This window comes from Elgaria multicarinata, chromosome 4, assembly GCF_023053635.1.
Source record: "Elgaria multicarinata webbii isolate HBS135686 ecotype San Diego chromosome 4, rElgMul1.1.pri, whole genome shotgun sequence".
In the NCBI taxonomy this organism is placed as follows: domain Eukaryota; kingdom Metazoa; phylum Chordata; class Lepidosauria; order Squamata; family Anguidae; genus Elgaria; species Elgaria multicarinata.
In genome coordinates, this window is record NC_086174.1 from 55,467,050 (window position 1) to 55,486,200 (window position 19,151).

At 39.8% G+C, this 19,151-nt stretch overlaps 1 protein-coding gene across 2 annotated transcripts in view; it reads right to left on the minus strand.

Annotated features, from left to right (window-relative positions):
* Nucleotides 1–10,472: 10,472 nt before the first annotated feature.
* The window catches only part of SDCCAG8 (SHH signaling and ciliogenesis regulator SDCCAG8), a 125,962-nt gene continuing 117,283 nt past the window's right edge, over nucleotides 10,473–19,151 (minus strand). For both annotated transcript variants that reach the window (XM_063124322.1, XM_063124321.1), the window contains 2 exons: nucleotides 18,448–18,574; nucleotides 10,473–10,620 (listed from right to left, as the gene is read on the minus strand). In XM_063124322.1, the coding sequence (XP_062980392.1) occupies nucleotides 10,597–10,620; nucleotides 18,448–18,574 (151 nt within the window). In that variant the 3' untranslated portion in view covers nucleotides 10,473–10,596. The remainder of the gene's footprint in view (nucleotides 10,621–18,447; nucleotides 18,575–19,151) is intronic.

Genomic DNA, 19,151 nt, shown 5'->3' on the forward strand with positions numbered 1-19,151 from the left:
TTGAGGTTTAAACAACCATTCAGATCACCACTAGCTGACACAAAAGCAAGCATGGATAGCATCTTACAAGCAGCAGCACTAATTCTGTATCTTGTGAAATAATCTATAATTTATTAGCACCTGTCTATGTGGCATTGATGGGATGCAAAATAATTTCATCAGCTTCCTCAAGGAAGCAAGGAAGAAATGCAACTAAACAGTGCAAAACATGCCATTAGCTTACCTTTGGGAACATATGAGACAGCAGCCTTTTCATTAGAGATATGTGTATAGATTCAATGATTTTGTACTGAATGGGTGCAATACCATGTAGTCACTTTCCATATTTTAATTGATTCCTTTGTATCCAGGATAAACATACGATGGACATAATCATAGGTGCAATATTCCTCCTGTAGCATCAAAGTGGACTTTTTGGGACAAATCTTGCCAACTGCAAATAGTTGCAGGTATGTCGTGAGCTTGTACTTCAAACACACATATCATCTATAATTGCTATGTAGAATAGCCTCATATTGTCAGGGGGTGCCTGCTTAAAAGGTCCATGCAAGGTATGCATATTTTCCTTTTCACCTGTTTATATATCCATTGCTCCTACATTTTACCATAGCTCATGGTATTGTAGAGACCTCATACTTTCCCAGACTCTTATGGAGATCAAACAACATGCTGAGTTCTGGACACAAACTGAAGACTAAGAAACAATTGTCTCATGCAGGATGCTCCGTGGTAGTCTTTGCTATGTTTGCTTTCATCTCCCTTTGTATTATGTTCTTGAGAGAAAGGGGGTTTCAAATACCTTACTTGAACCAGTTCTCACTGTAATATCATAATCCTCCTAATCCTCCCATAATGATCAAGACAGGGAAGCGGTGTATGTGTGTGCACACAACACCTCCCCACATACTACAGAGAGCAATAGAAATTCTGATTCTCAAATTTCTCTAAATCAAAATAGTACCTCTATATCCTTTTAATCACAAATTTGCCCACAGAATTACATGTACCCAGACAGAGGTTTTAACATTTAAAATAGAGAAATATTTTTAAATGTTAGACCAGGAAGTCTCCAAATAATTGCAAAAAACATTTTAACTATCATTATGTCTTCAAAATTGCTGCAAATGGCAAATGTGGACCTTGAGTTCACATCAATACATGGAATGACCCTCAAGTGCTTGGAAGTACTTATCTCCAAGTCATACTCCCAATATTTTAAAACCATAGAAATAAAACAGTAGAAACAGCTGTGGCTGAAATTCTTGAAACTTCTCTTCTGCTTCCCCGCAGCTTCCTTTGAGTTTGTGTAGGACTTGACAGAAGTTTTTCAAAAACATAGTACATACATTTCAGACTTGTTGACTCCAGCTTGTACTTGCTTCCAGGACATAACGTGTGCCCTCTTGTACTGCAGCCATCTTAAGGAAACAGGTTGTTTCTGTTTATATTTTCGCAATTTTGCACACAGCTTTGCTTTCCTCCCTAATGATTCTTCCAACACATTTCTGCTAATTAAACAGCATCTATTCCAGTATTGTTTTATGAAATTTCCAGCTATCTTTATTTGCTTCTTGAAGCTGGCAGTTCTTGCACGGGCCATGTGCTTCTCCTAGAGTACATATGTAAGGTTTTCCTTACTAACTGCAGGGTCTCTATATTACACCTCAATGTACACACTTTGCTGCTACTGTTTGTACTGTCTACAGTAGAATTTCCTTATCTTGCTCCTGGTAGTGCATTACAGGCAAGCATGAAATGTAAAATATTTATTTAAATAAAAACTCTAAATTGGTAATTGAATTACCTCCCTGTAGCTTTAGAGTTTGTGAAATTTCTTGACCTTGCTAGTTCTTTCATTAGACCCATGACAGATCTAGTCATGGTTAAGGACATTAAGCAGACACGACTACAATTCCAAGAAACCGTATTACTGTTGGTCATACTTAAATCGTTTATTTCCTTAAGTATATGACCCACAAGGATGTGAAATAATACAGCCGTTTTTGTACACTGTACATCCTTAGTATTTTTACACGTATATGATAGGGATGCACATTATTTTCCTTCCTACAGACAGCTTAAATAAAGCACTATGTCAAACTGCTACTTATGTGTTTATTGTTGCTTTTGTTTTAAGGTGTAAAGGTTGCAACAAAGGAGTTTCTAGTTTTATTCATGATTTTTAGGATAAAAGCAACTACTTTCCCCATGAAAATGATAAACAGTAAAGCAGTATTTTTGTATTTCCAATTACAGCAAACATAAGTAGTCTACACTTATAAATCAGAATATGCAGCCCACATAAAAGCAATTCTTAAACGGGTGTTATTTAATTCTATTTGACAATGTGTGTGTATTCCCTCATCGTACATGTGATAATTGATAATGCAGTGTGCATTGTCAAGCTGATTTCAAATTGTTATATAAATTATGGGAAACTGCTATAACATGCATGGAGATTTTTCCTTTCAGATAGAGTTGGAAATTCCATAGCTAAAAACATTTATGAAGTTATTTACAAGATACCTACTGTCCACAGGGCTTAATGTAAAAGAAAAATGAGAGAAAATAATAAACGAGTCAGAAGGAAGGATCCACAAAAACAAGATGGAGGATTTATAATAGAATGCATAGACAGGCTTGCTAAGGGAGAACTGGGAAAGGCCACTTGGGAGATGGTTTTGAGAAACAGAATGGTTTTTAAGAGACAAAAGGAAATTGCCAGAGTGTGACAAGTTTATTTTAGGAAGGCATTCAAAGTGTAAAAGGCTAAGTTAAAACTGAAAGGTTCTAGGATGAACCACAAAGGTTATGGATGGGAACAGAGACAAATGAGAAGGTAAGAAAGCAAGGGAATGAAGAACATAGCCAAAGAATATGTTGAGTGTCAACTGAAATTACTTATAAGAAAACTACAAATTCTGATGTTTGCTTTTGCAGGGTTGCAGTTATTTATTCAATTTCAGGTGTGGAACCATCTCAGTAAATGCATAGATTGCAACATGGAAGCCATGTAAATGTAGTAAATTTTGTTATTTTGCCATATCATATATAAGAATGCCTATTGTGTCATTTCCATGCTTTCTGAGGTGAATATTAGAATATATTCCAAGTAAACAGAAGCAGATTTATTTACATATTTGCTTTATTTCTACACAATAAATGTAAAATAGATGAACGAGGGACACAATATACAGAACCTCAACTTACTAAAAAATTGGCAAACCAATAAATAAATAAATTGTATAATCTGGCTTTAGACAAACCTTTTGTAGAAGGCATCAGAAGCAACATCTTAAATACCTTTTGTTTTACAGCTCTTGCTAAATTACTCTGTTCTTGCTTCCTTCTCCTACATTCCTCATCAAACCATTCCGCATCGAACTTGTACTTTCCCCCAGCATAACTAGGCTTACTTAACATAGGTTTTAACTTCTGAATGAGGTCATCATAGTTATCCGATACCTCAGTCTCCTTCAAGAAGTCCTTCCTCCATACTATCATATCAGGACTCAAGAGTATATTTTTAACCCTACTTTTAACATTTGGGTCCCATTTAAGCCTTCGCTGGCCACACTGAAAAAATGAAGGGGTTTGCCTTACTTCTAAAGCAATAGATGTATCAACAAAGTCTATCAACAGAGGTTGATGGTCACTTTCTGGTTTTTCTCCCACACAGAAGTTCTTAAAGCGGGGGACTGCCCTAGATGTTAGCAAGATATAATCAATCACACTTCCCCCTCTGCCAGAGGAGAAAGCAACATCCTAAATCATTCTGTGGGACTTTACTATTGCTCAGTAGTTGTGTGATCCCAGCATTGTATAGTTTAATCAGATCTATTTTGAATATTAAATGTGCTTTAGCCATTTTTTTCATGATGTAATTAACTTCAACTGAGCAAAAACTACCTCTTTTCATAGTTGAATGGTGCTGATCTATACGTCAACTGCCCTGGGCTTGTAAGGCTCAACCAAATACTTTTCAGGACATTTAATTCCAATGCTATTATGTTGCTAGAAATAAATTTGCGATTTTGTTGTTCAGTTGCACACTGCCTGATCATCCTGACAACACTGAAAAATTATAACATTAAATAAAGAATTGCAAAATGAAGCTGAACAATGGCAGAAAAGGTCTAAACTACCTTTCACTGTCAAGTTGACTCAATGGTTTATTGAAATCAGTTGCTTCTTAACTTCCTCTTCAACCCATTTTCTTTTTTATGCTCCTTGTATGTTAGTAGAGTTGCACTGCCATTGCTGCATCATGCACCTTCACACCATAATGATATATATCATGGACATAATAATTTTATTTTCTTCTAAAAATACCCAGAGTGATATACAACATAATTACAAAGTCATACAATATCATTAATAAAAACTACAAATAAAAACAACTGATTTCTAAAAGCAACAATAAATGACAATGCAATCAACACACCAAAAACAACCACAACAACCACAACCCTACCAAACAGGAGTAAAAGATGTTACACATTAAAACTATTAGCAATAAAACCAAGTGCTACATATTAAAATCCCATCAAAACCGGGAGTGGGGAGTCTTCAATTTCCCACAAGAAACAAAAAGGAAGCCTGACAAATTTCCATTGGGGAAATATTCCAGAGCCATGGGACCACGACAGAAAAGGCCCTGTGATGCGAAATCTTCAAACACTGATCTAAATTGCTAGGCAGGCCTATAAGGGAGAAGGCAATTCCTAAAGTAATCTGGTCTTAAGCTGTTTAGGGCTTTTCAAAACAAAAACAAAGGCTGCCATATTTATGCACCCACCATAATGGAATCTGCAGTTTCCAAGATGGCTCCACATCTGTAATTAATTGTATAATTATAAACAATGTTGAAGAAGTAAACCATTTAGAGACAGAAAAGTGGTTAGATAGGTTTCCAGCAACTAGTCATATTTACTCCTGGCCACAGAGTTCTGGTCAGAACTAAAACAAGCACTACAGAACTGCAAAGGCAAGTTAAGAAAGCATCTATAATAGTCAAAGCGAGAAGTAACTAAGGCATAAACTGGTCTTCTGTTGGTTCACACATTCAGTGCATCACTTGATCTCATCAGTCTCAGCTGCAAGTGGGAATTGTCCCCATTGATCTCTATTGTATTTCAGATGACATCAGATGATACGGAAATTCTGTTAGTAGTGATTAACCTCTGATGGTTCATTCCTACTTGTAGGACACCATTTGGCATATGTTTATCAGTCAGTGACTGCAGCATGTGTAAACCATCCTTTGGTGGGGATAATCAGGAAAGAAAGGCAATGTGGCAAAAGGGAAACATAGGAAGTTTAACACAAGAAAGGACCAATGGAATGGCAGTAATCTTGGCAAATAAGGATAGTGACAGGTCTGTAGAAATGGAAAAAGAAAGTTTGTGCGGAAACCTCTACCATATTATGTGTAAGATAATGTCAAGATATCAGATATGTAATTGTTTAAAGTTAGGAATTTAGTAACATTACTATTGATAAGGTGGAGATGATGATAGGGTTTTGAGAGCAAATAGCAAGATTAGGTGAGTTGGGAACCAGTTGTTGAGGGAAGCATTGATGAAAGTTGAGTTATAGGAAGACGACAGATGGTTATGTATGTGCTTAACTTTCCCACTGAAATTGATGGGACTACAAACCTTAAACTTTTTCTGGATTGTGCCTTAGTTATATGTGATCAATATTGCTCTCAATTTAAGTCCATATTTATTATACTAGGAAGTCGTTTTGGTGACTGGAGGCACGAATAGTATGTATTGCCCTTAAAACACATAAATTAAAATTCAGCATTAGAATTTGTTTTGAGATAATACTCCAGAGAGTTATAATGATTGCCCAGAAAATTCTAATGATTGCATAGCTGTTTGCTTTAGCCCCCCTCTTTCTTTTTCTTTTTTTGTACAATGGCGTAGTGTTACACCTCTTCAGTTTACTTCTGTCAAGCATGTACACCTTTATTTATTTGGGTTGTTGTTTTTAAACCACCCTACTGCTGAACACTCAGGGTGGATATAATTAAACATATTTTAAACATGTATTTAATAAATATTTATTACATATTTATAAGGGTGGAATGAAATTATTGCCTTGATAATTAATACATTGACAGTCCTATTGAAGGCCAGTCTTTTATATTAGCCGGGAGCTAGTTTGTATGTTTTCATTTTATTATTGCATTGATATCCCACCCTTTTCCCTCTTGCAAGGAACCCAAAATAGCTTACATGCTCTTCTTCCTCTCCATGTTATCCTCACAACAACCCTGTGAGGTAAGTTAGGCTGAGGTCAGCGACTGGCCCAAAGTCACTCAGTGAGCTTCATGGCTGAATGGGGACTAGGACTCATATCTCCTGAATCCCAGTCCAACACTCTAACTGTTAGACCACACTGGCTCTCCTGTGTTTAGCCTCTTCAGTTTGGTAGATACATGGGTTTACTTGATCAGAATTGCACTCTCTTCCTCTTCCCTCTCCCTTGAGCTCTCTGTTTCTCTCCCCCAAATCGGTTCCCCCTTCAGCGTTAACTATCATTATGTCTATAGCGTTGACCACTAACCATAGTTAGCTTTAGAGCAGAGTTTGAAATTATGGTTGGAAGCTGGTTTCAAACTCTAGATTAATACTAATTATGGTTAGGGATAGAATTATGGTTAGGGATAGAATTAACTCTAACCATAAGTAGTCTTGGACAGAGAAGGGAAGACAACAAGAGCACACGAAGAGGGGTAAGATGAATGAGAGAATATGCAAGCATCTACACCAACCATCTATGGAGCATCATGTGTAGCCTCTGAGTGCAGGGAGGCTACTAGCTCAGACAGCTATTACAGGCACATGCTTGAAAAACCATGCTCTCTGCAAAGAGAAAGTTGATGTTGCCAGTGCACCACAATCAAGCAGCCTTGATTTTTCATGCTAGACATAAGGAGCAGAACTCATTATCCAGCTGGCCTCGCCTGAAGCTGTGAAGGAGAAGAATAGGAAAAAGTAGTTAACACCAAAGTCAATGCTAAACCATCAGAACAAGGACAGTGTCTGGTTGGAATAAGGCAATGAGTCCAAACATCTTTTCCAACACACTATGAGCCCCCAACCACTTCCCCGTTGCTCTTTTCATTCTCCCAAACTTACCTTGCAATATGGGAAACACAGTATGGACATCTGCTTACACAAAAGAACTTCCTCCTGCTGCTGCTGCACCCCCTTCCCCATGGCCTCTGAAAATCTGCTCCAGAGGGTCCATTTGGAGCAGATTTTGAGGTCATGCTGAGAATTGCAGCAGTGAGGGTAATCCGTGTTTCCACTGATTTCCTCAGTGGTTCCACTGAGGAAAGCAGTTTATATACAGTTTATATACCGCCCCATAGCTGAAGCTCTCTGGGCGGTTTACAAAAGTTGAGTTAGTGGAAAAACTTCATTGGAGTTCAGTCATAGTGCTCTAGGGCAGCTGAGTCCATACATTGTGGACACCGAGCACCTTGGAAACAAAATGTCCTAGGGCCTTTTGCCCTGAAGCATGGTGGAATAGTGTCCCATGCATAAGGCAGGGTTCTTCTTCATGGTCTCTGTGCTTCACACACATGGGCTCTGTGCCTGCGTAGAGCATGTGTGTGTGAATGCACAGATGACCATTCGAAGAACTAGGGTTACAGGTAAGCAACCTGTCTTTAGGCAGATGAGGCTTCTAGAATCTTTTTACTAAAACACCAACTGGATCCAAGTGCAAATGTCCTACAGTCAATCAGAGAGCTAGTAAGGGCACTTGGAACTAGGGATGCAAAATCCATTCCATCTGTGTTGTGCAGGTTGCCAGGCGCCTTTTGTTCCATCATTCGCCCATTAGCAGAATCAGATTTTTTGTTTGTTTCTGAATTTGTACAAATTTGCAAGTGCACAAATTCCCCCAAATGTGCAAATTCCTCTAAAATGTAGATATTCACACTTTAGCCTATGGGGGGGGGGGGGGAATGCACATTTTTGACCAGGCTTTTTAATTGCATATTTTTGCGCAAAATTTCAAAAGGTTAGGAAAACAATCCAGAAGTCCATGGACTCTGCCTGACAGGGGGAAAGCCAGTATGCTGTGTAATTTGCAGGTTGAATTTATACAAAGCTGAACTCATTTGGTTCCATTGCAGATTTCTCTGGCATCCCTACTTGAAACGTGCAGTTTCCAGACAGCCTGACATTCGCAGTATGCAATCCGACACTCTGGAGTGCTTCCGGTTGAGGCATTTATGACATCATTGCCCTGCCTCACTCATGGAATTTTTGGAGGGTTTAATCTTCCTCCACTCATAACCCTCCCATGTTTTCCAACTCCTACTTCTGCCCCCTTTTTAAACGCAGAAATTCCATTATGGGCAAAAACGATGGAAGAGCTTTGGTTCCCTGGAAACCATAGTTACTAAGCTCCCTGGTGTTTTGCCAGTTGTTTTGTCAATAGATATTTTTTGGATATTCCGAGGCAATGAACACACCAATGGGTGAAGGAAAGACATTTATTTAGCTAAAATAGGCTAATAAAGGAAGGAAACGCGAGACCAACAATATATATTCTTTCAGTCACTGGGGTCCCCATTCTCTTATCAGATCAAGCAATCATGTATGAGCAGTGACAAACGGCTGCAATGGCCTGAGTCTCAGACCTTCCTCAGAGATCTGTATGCACTTAGTGGGCTCTTTACCTCACCCATTGGGAGAAACAAACTAGCCTCCATCATTGGCAGACAGCCAAGCGGCAGTAGAGAGCTACAGCTGGCCTTGGGCTTCTTGGGCAGGTGGAGCACAGAAGGCACAGACGTGAGTTTGGGATGCATAAGAGAGCAACAGTGATGCACCACTAGCTCCTCAATATACAACGGTCTTCCACATTTCAACTACTACTGGTAAGTGGGATGCTGATATGGCAGGGTGCTAGTTAGCCGGCAGGCAGGCAGGCAGCTGCGCTGGCTTGGACTGAAATTGGAGATGGAGAACTTTTACAGAAAAGGTGCTTGCTTTGTGATGCTACTGAACATTACAAGCAGGACAAGCTAATATTCAAGAGGGGTATTTATAAACTTCACTATCATGACCAGTCTTGGCCAGATTGTGGAGAGATAAGCAAAGTGTAGGGGATGGAAGGTTCAACACCTCCCCACCCACATGCTCTTTAAATTGAACCCCTACCCTCCTGCTTTATATGTTCTTGGGGAAGATCTGCATTTAAACATGTCTAGCTTGGTCCCACAATGCTAATTATGAACCAGCTCTGAGGATACCGTGTTCTGTGCAGAGATAACAAATCCAAACAAAAGTGTCCCATGGTATGAGAGCAAATAGCATCTCCGTGTAAATATCTGTAAAGGAAAGAGTAATACGGATAATGGTTCAGTCCAGATTAGCCATTGTTATTTGAGGAAATGGAAAATCAACTAGAACGAAACCATTTATAACATGATCACAAAGAACTCCCCTAGTATTTACCATTGCTATTTACCAATTTACTGCTGGTATTGTTTAAATGGCCTCTATCATTTGTGGATGCTTATCAAAGTCCTCAATAAGCAAGCATATTAGAAATCACTTCACAGGTTGGCCATTGTCCTTCTGTGTGACAAATCTTCCACATAGGATCAAGGGCTCCCAAAGATACACCTTTAATTCCAGTGCTTCCTATCTTTGAACCAAGATAAAACTAAAAGTGGCAACACTGTTTTCTAGCTTTTATTATGAAAGTTTACATTATGTTTTAGCATTTGGATTTTGAAAGAAATCATTCTGAACCATGTTAATTAAACATTTTTATTTTAAATCTTAGTTGTAAAAATGCTTTCAAATCACAAATGCATAATAAAATAAAGTAATACCAAAAAAAAAACACCCCATGTATATTTCAGGAATTCTGTAAAAATAAGTTCTGAATAAATATGTAACATCTTTTAATGAAATACACTCATGTACCTTACTTACATATTGATAAGTCATTGACCTGGTTTGCACAATGAAAATAAGCCACCCTAGCTTATTTTATCAAAAATAAGACAAGCTATGCTCAGACAGTGATTATGGAAATCAGGCCCCACATGCATCTTTATTTAAATCGTGGGGTGTTTGGGGCACGATTTTCATACCACCAGGATGCAACTTGTCTTATTTCGGTCATACTAACCAACCCATCAGATCATGTATCTATATAGAACAGTTATAGCACACCTCTCCAACCCTTGAGACAGCTTCCAACAAAAAATAAAAATAGCAATAAAACAATCATCATTGAATATTATAGATTCTGCAGCAGTACTGGACCACAAACTTTGCTCTGCAGCAAAACAGTCAAAATGCGATGAGAGAGGAAGTGGTTGCACAACCAGTTGTGCAAGCATAATGGACAGACACATGCACAACAAAAAGATTCAGAGGCCCTCCTCTAGCACTAATTGTAGAATGACTTGTTTTTAGCATGGAAAGATGTGTTTACAAACGTTTTATTGTTTTTGAACTGGTTAACAAGCTGAAACAAGGTAAGTGATATAATTTACAAGCATTTTCATTTAAGGAAGGCCATATCAAAGTAAGCTCCAGCAGTTCACCATTATGGCTGTGTCGCACAGGGTAGCTGAAAGAGAAAAACAAAAGATGGGCTTCTGTCATTTGAAAGCGTACCATGTGCTTATACTGCTTCTTCCTGTGGTTAAGTTTGCTAGGAAACAAAAAGCTAATCAATTGTTGACAATGTGGTAATGCTCTGTAAACAATTATGTGCTTGCACTGGACCGGTTGACCATTTCATTTCAGAGGCCAAAAATGTCTTTCAAGGAAATACTTTGTTCCTGAAAAACAAGGTTTCCATGAGGTCTAAACATTGCTTATGTTTAGCAGCAAATAGCAGAGCCCTTGTTTTAGGGCACGCATGGGATTCTCTCTCTTCTCTTTTCTTGAAAAGATGTGGCTGGTTTGTGCCAGAATACTGTTTACTCTGATTTTTTTCAGACTATTCACGGCAGGAGCTGCCTTTATGCTATTAAAAACAAATCTGACTAGTGGAAAGGCTGCCTTGCATCTTTTAAACTACTTCTGTGTCTATATGTATACTACTCAAGCCATATTGTTGCACTTCAGTAGAACCAGCTCAGGCTGGGAGATATTCTGATGATTATGCATGAACACTCCCTCTAATAGCAAACTCAGATGGTGAGTGCCAACAGAAGTGGAACCAAGTTGGCAGAGGTAAAACAACAACAACAACGAGGGCCTGAAAATTACAAACCAACCAGCCCCATGAGCATACTCAGTAACCACAGAACGTTGAGTGCCTGAGGAAGAAATGGAAGGTGCAGGGGGGAATTGACCTGCTTCAGCCTCTTACGGATGACATCGTGCAAAAGGACAAGCAGGTTGGCTAGAAACATGAATAGGAGAACTCCTCTTAGTGGGTGAAGATACATTCCTGGTCCCACTTGTACTAAAATATTTCTTTAGATGAAAACTGAATGGAAGTTATAACTGCCTGCTGTTTTTCTCCTCTAATTACAACAACTGTACTTGTCATCAGTGGAAAAACACCCAAACTGCAAAACCAGATGGGACAATTGAGGCAACCCTAATCCTCTCCCTATTTATTTATTTATTTATTTATTTATGTATGTATTTATTTCATTTTTATACTGCCCAATAGCCGAAGCTCTCTGGGCGGTTCACAAAAATTAAAACCATAATAAAACAACCAACAGGTTAAAAGCACAAATACAGTATAAAAAGCACAACCATGATAAAACCATGCAGCAAAATTGATATAAGATTAAAATACAGAGTTAAAACAGTAAAATTTAAATTTAAGTTAAAATTAAGTGTTAAAATACTGAGTGAATAAAATACCTATGAAAGTATTACAAGGTCATGTGAATAATCCCCTCCTTACAACTTTCCAACTCTAACCTTGTTTAAGGGTGCAGGGACCTAGGATGGCTATGATCCAGTAAAGTTCTCCATGTCTCATTGGTCTTTGCCAAAATTGGAAAGGGGGAGTCAGAACCAAGCAGGATATGAGAATGAAGTTTGGTTTCTCATGGCTGCTTCATACATGGTAGTGATGTGTTTGTTACACAAGGATTATAATTTTTTTATGGGGACTGGCTCAACAGGTGTAGAGTTCCCATGCCAACCATTCATGGTCACCAGGAAAGTGCAGTGCTCGAAAGGAAAATCCCATGTAATTGGGAAAATCCACACTACAAGCAGTTTATGGAGTCCACATCACACGAATGTGATTTTTGGTAGTACTCACACTACATGCATCATATAGGAAGAAGCCTTTAGGTTCTGATTTTGAGGATGCGGAATTTGTGGCTGTGGTAGCATAGCCTGACAACAATTTAAATGTCATCTGGCTGCATCTGAAGGAGAGGTGAGATAGCACATGATGGTCACCGATGTGGATGGCTTTAAAAGGGGTATAGATAAATTCCTGCAGGAGAAAGCAATCAACGGCTACTAGTCCTCAGGGATATGTGCTACCTCCAGTATCAGAGGCAAAATACACCAGTTGCTGGAGAACACAGACAGTGTGTGTGTGCTGCTCCTTCACCCATGTCCTGCTTGTGGGTTCCTGGTAGACAGCTGGCTGGCCAATGCGTGAACAGAATGCCAGACTAGATGGACCCTTGGTCTGTCCAACATGGCTCTTCTTATGTCCTTGTGTTATGTAAGACCTCTCCATCGGCTCAGGTGGGCCAACAACCACTGGGTCCTCCTCCCCTTCCTCCCCACCTGAATAGCTGTCCACAGTGACCATTCTACCTGGTAATGACATAGCATTATATAATAACTGGTACTTGAATTTACTCATTTTCCTCTTCCCCCATTCATTTTTTTGTACTCCATCTCTTAGATTGTGCACAATTATTTTACACTGTAAACCACCTGAAGTCCATTGCCAGAAAAGTGGTATATAAATAAGAATGTAATATGCTGAATCAGACCAAAGGTCCAACCAGTCCAGTATTCTGTTCACACAGTGGCCACCCAGCTGCATTGGGAAGCCCACAATTAGGACATGAATGCAAAAGCACCCACCCTGCTCATGTTTCCCAGAAACTGGTGTACATAGATATACCACGTTTGACACTGGAAGTAATGTACCGACATCACAAATAGTAGCCATTGATAGCTTTAGCCTCCATGAATTTATCAAACCCTTTCAAAGCTATCCAAGTTGGAAGCCATCACTACATGTTGTGGAAGCAAATTCTATAGTTTAACTATGTGCTGTGTGAAGAAGTACTTCCTTTTATCTGTCCTGAATCTCCCACCATTCAGCTTCATAGAATGACCCCATGATCTATACTATAAGAGAGGGAGAAAAATGTCTCCCTATCCACACTCTCAACACCATGCCTAATTGTGTACACCTCTGTCATGTGCCCTCAACCCCATTTTTTCTTAGCTAAACAGTCCCAGAAGTTGTAGCTTCTTCTCACAGGAGAGTTGCCCCAGCCCTCTGAGAATTTTGGTTGCCATTTTCTGCACCTTTTACAACTCTACAGTATCTTCCAACTCTACAATATTTATTACAAACATGTAGTAAATAAAACATAAGCTCCTTTGACTACAACATTTATTTAGAATGATGAATATATAAAATAATCACACAATTGTTAGGAATGTCATGTTATACGGGAATAAAAATCCTCCTATGCATAAAACTTTCTTTCCATGTCACTTTCTAGCTTCTTAGGACTGTCCTCAGAGGAACAGATTTCACACCCCATCAGAAGACAATAAAATCACTACCAATGATAAAATGTTTAAGGTTGGTCTTTTGAACTTCTGTCAAGTCTAGGCTTCCAGAATTCAACCATTACACATCCAGATACGATATAACATTTGTCAGATTTCTGAAACAAATCCAAAGAAAACAAGCCACAGCAAGCCACATAGCACCTGATTGTCTGTCAGAAGTAATGTCGGTTTGTGAATGAACAACCCACCCACCACGACTTATTTTCAATGTGACAAATCACGTTGAATGAACTTGCCCAGTCTCTGAATCAGCAGCTCAGCAGAGCTTGGTCTCCCCTGCTGCGCATGATGACCATCCAGTGATTTCAATGGCTGTGGTGGAGAGAGACACAGAGCTGTGTATGCTGACGGTCCCACCCATGGCTTGAACAGGAGAAGAGGAAGCAGACAGGCAATGCAGTGAGCTTACTCCATCCTTGAGTGAAGGATGAGTATGCTCATGTGTAGTATTAGATTGTAAGCCTATGCGGCAGGGCCTTGCTATTTACTGTTTTACTCTGTACAGCACCATGTACATTGATGGTGCTGTATAAATAAATAAATAAATAAATAATAATAATAATAATAGTATTGCTGTCTTTTGTGTGACTAATGTTTGCACTTAAAAACAAAAAATTTGAGCTTGGTCCACCATTCTCATTGAAGTTTGTAGCAGTGAAAAGCTGGACGGCAGGTAAGAGGCGGCTTTTGGCATAAAGGCTCTGTGATGTCGGAGTTGTTTTTAAATGCAATTCAGTGCGAAGTTCCTGCCTGCGATCTAACTTATCAGTGTTGTAAGGCTTTTTCCAAAGGCAGCTGAGTTACCTTTCTTGGTTTTATTGCAAATCTAAGCCTTTAAGTTTGTATAAATTGTAGAATATCCATGGCAATACCAGTTCCTTTTAAAACATCACATATTAGATCCCTCCATTTAAGCAGTCAGCTGCACGGCTTTAAAAAATGCTGCTCTTAAGTATTAGAAACACAAACTTATTGACTTCCTAGTACTATCTGGGATTCTTTCAGCTGGTTCTTGGTTAAGAAGAAGTCACCCTGGGTGAATTTCCCTGCAGGGCTTCTCAGTGCGGTGTCAGCTACCACTTTGAAAATTAAAGTCGTGGCAGGGGTACACAACAGCTTGGCAGTGCATTTGAACCCAGCGAAGGTGAATTGTTGTGGTGGTTAACAAGCCCCCTGCAACCCAGGGGCTGTCTTCACAGGGCCAGGTTGGCTCCGCCCCACCACCAAACCCATGCTATGTATGGTGGGTGGTGGTGGCAAGTTCTTCTAACAAGGGGAGGCAGCGCAGGCTTTCTGGCTGTCATTAGGTTTTCCGGGACTGCCCTGCCCCTCCTGCAGCTTCCAGCAACCAATAGGAGGTTGTCTTCTGCCCAGGAACACCCCCAGAGTGGCTCCAAGTGAGGACAGACCAGCGGAAGAGACTGGCTGACCTTACTCTGGCTGGAAAAGTTGGGGGTAAGTCCCCGACTTTTCAGCCATGCATATTCAGCTCTTTGCCCCAGGTGGCTTCGAATCTGCAGCTGTGTCAGCTAACTGACGCCGCGCAGATTCAAAGCCATCCCGGGGCAAAGAAGACGTCAAGGCAGCCCCCCTAAAACAGGCCAAGAGCTGTTGTTAACCACTCCAACAAACCACCCTTGCCGCAATGAAAATGACAAGCTACAGCACATCCCCGCTGCAGGTTGAATTTTTAAAATGCAAACTGGCAAGCCCCATAGGGAAATTCACCGATGGCATCTTGCCATTGTAGGCAAACCAGGTCTTTCCTGCTTGCCGCTCTTCCTGGCTTTTACATCGCAAAATTATGGGCTGATCCGGACTGAACCTAAACGAACCTAAAACCATGTCGATTCCCAAGCCATACAGCTCTTGTACTTCACATTTTGAAGCTTTTGGTTCCTTCTCCTGTTGTTTTCCTCCTTAGCAACTTATATTCAAAGGTAAATTGCCTCTGAACATGGAGGTTTCATTTAGCTATCACAGTTACTAGTTGTTGATAGGCCTACCCTCCTCCGATGAATTTGTTCAATCAATTTCTCAAGCCATCTAATTTAGAGGCCATCACTACTTCTGTCATTCATTGTGAGAAGAAGTATTCTCAGACTCACAAATGGGGTGACTCACATACCTGAATGCTTACACATGAACAAATCTCTATCCCCACGGAAATCTAGGATGTCGGGCTATGCTGGAATTTCTCCTTGAAACTGCTGGAAATTCTCACTTTCTATATGCATGGTTGAACTTTTAATTAGTTCATGAAGAGACTAGCCATTTGATTCGACTATATAAATTGGCTCTTAGTTACTTGGGATATGTTTGCAGCTTGATGCTCTGCATGTTTTCTCAGAAGTAAGTCCCCCTGTGAGCAGCACCCACCTTGGGACAAGATCCGGTGGTGGTAATTTATATTTTGCATGGGTAACTTCTAGTCAATATGCATTTTTACATGAACTTGAAATCAAATTGTGGTGAATTTTACCTGCTGGTGTTTCCTCTCTATCTTTTTGATAAGGTAATTTTCAGGTGTGATTATAGGAGGAATGTACTATGGACCTTTACTTTTGTTACACTTCATTGTGATAGGCACAGAATGGTGTTCTTGTTGGGAACCAGCCCTGCTCTCTTCTCTAAGGCCCAGACCTACGCCATTGCTTCTCTTCTGATGAGTATTCAAACATGTGACCAGCTTGCATTGATTTTCTAGCCTTTGTACCAAATACTTTTCAACATGAAATCAGTGTAGGGTGGCATCTTGGCCTCCACCTCAGGCAGCAAAATGTTCTGAGCTGGCTCTGAACAGACCTTGATATAGTTATTTACATCCAAGTCTTTCCCATCAACTGTGAAGAGAGCTGGAGAGAAGGCCCTGAAGATCCTAGAAGCATCACACCTGTCCATGGATTCACAAGTGGAACACGAAGTTTATGGTCCCACCCCGAATGAAGGTCTTTTGTGCAAAACCCCCCACAGTTATTAACATTGCCAGCATTCTGTTTTCAGGAGACTTCTAAGGTCAATGCAGGTTTGCCACTAGGGATCTTGGTGTGGTTCTTAAATTTCAGATCCTTCATAAAATTACACGGCCACTTCTAACTATATCTAAAAAACATCCTTTGCTTGTCTACTTTAAGGGACAGGTAGTTCCATGATCCTTTCCCCTTGGACAGTTTTTGTTTTTTTAAAGCAAAGTAGCCATGGATGCTTTCGAACTTGAGCAAATCAGAAAGGCCCTTTCCTTGGTAGTTACTTGTCCTCCCAAAATTGCCTTCTCCAAATTGTTTTTTTCTCTGCATGAGAAAAGAAAGGCAGAGCATCCCAAGAATCCTCAGCATTAATGGGATATTGACATTTGCTGGATATTAAAAGTGCATTTAAAACTTTGCTTCTTAGGATGAATGACTCCAGGAAGGTAGCAACTCAGTGCTTTATGAAAAGATGTCTGCATATATTCCAGATCTAGGTGGCTTTTAAAATACATAGCACAAAGTTTTTGGTATTTGTCTCAAGAGAAAGAACACTGGGCCACCCATAAACAATCACTTTTTTATATATTTTAGAGATCACAGATTCTTTGGTCTCCAAACCAGAAAGAAAAGCATCACTACTTTGTTTAAACACACACACAAAGCAAACCAAGGCTTGAAGCCCTTCATTTCAGGCTAATCTTCAGTTTAGTTATTATTTTCTGCCACTCAGATTTAATTTTAGCCCAAGTTCACAGGGGATCAGGACTGTATTGAATTTGATACCTAAACCCAGATGAACATGATGTAGCCATAAAAGGTTTGCATCTTGGCACAAACAATGTATACTGATGCCTTTGAATGATCATAATCATACTCATCCATCTAGGACAGGAGTGGGCAACTGTGAAGTTGAGGAGCTACACTGAAACACACACACACACACACACACACACACACACACACACACACACACACACCAAATCTTCCCGGGGCTGCACCTTTTCCCTGCTGCAGCTGCAACTGTGCTGCCGCTTTCCTAATTTTGGCAGGCTGGAGAGAATTCAATTCTGCTTGGAATCATAGAATCATAGAATAGCAGAGTTGGAAGGGGCCTACAAGGCCATCGAGTCCAACCCCCTGCTCAATGCAGGAATCCACCCTAAAGCATCCCTGACAGATGGAAACAAGGTGCGCCCTCCCCACATGCCTCATTTTCCAGTAGAATCACCAGGAATATCAGGGAGACAGAGGACCTGACAGGGGCAGCAGAACTCCCCCATGGGCCACATGTTACCCACTCTTTTTATTTATTTATTTATTTATTTATTTATTTATTTATTTAGCACCATCAATGTACATGGTGCTGTTGACCTAGGATAGAAGTCTTGACCTAGGATAGAAGGACTATGCTGCTAGGTCAAAGCTAGGCTGTGTGAGCTGATCCTTCAAAAGAATTTCTTTTCTAGGGCTTTGGGAAGGGGGAAAAGCAAAGAACTGGGAAAGTATGGAGGAAAGCTTAAGAGCATCCAAATCAATTACTATTTAAAGATGAGAAATCTGAGTGCATAGGCTTTTAAAGACCTGTCTACATTTTAAGCTATATTGTACAGTAGTAATTGATGGCCAAACATTTTCCTGCAGCTTCCATTAATTTTCCTCCAGTCTTTGAGTAGTACCTGAGTCCGCAGGAAGTCCACTTCTTCCGTAAGCATCTGCCTCTCCCTGTACAGCTCATTCTGCTTGTTGAGCAACTCCACCAGCTGCTGAGCAGTGGTCTGGCAATGTTTGTCAAGCTGATGTAACCTGGATAAAATATACATAAGAAGTTGCTCTAGTGTGACTGCAGGAGTATTTAATTCATTTATTACATTTCTATAGCCCTCAATACCTGAAACTCTTTGAGTAGTTCACAACAATTAAAACTACAAAATACAGCATAAAATGCAAAACCAAATTTAAAAATTTAAAACTACACTATAAAATTAGAACCAAAATAAAACCTAGCACCAATGTAGAAATTTAAAGCACAGTAACAGATTAAAAACAACAGTAGAGTTATAGGAGAATATAAACCAAAGCAAACCATCAAACTGGAGGTGAGCAAACATAAAGATGCTATCTTTGGGTATACCTTGTTCTCCTACACAGAAGCACAAGTGTTTTACTTTTAAATTAAAAGCCTTATCTGGAAGAGCTTACAAAATTACTTTTGCCATGATGTATTACTGAAGGAAAATTACCCCACAGTACTGTATGTATATACCTACTAAGGTACATGGAAGATGCCACTGAGATTTTACTAATATCATGTCTTATGGCTTTACAGTTAGGTAGACAATCCTGCAAACTAGATCCAGCAATGCAGCTCCACATGGCGTGC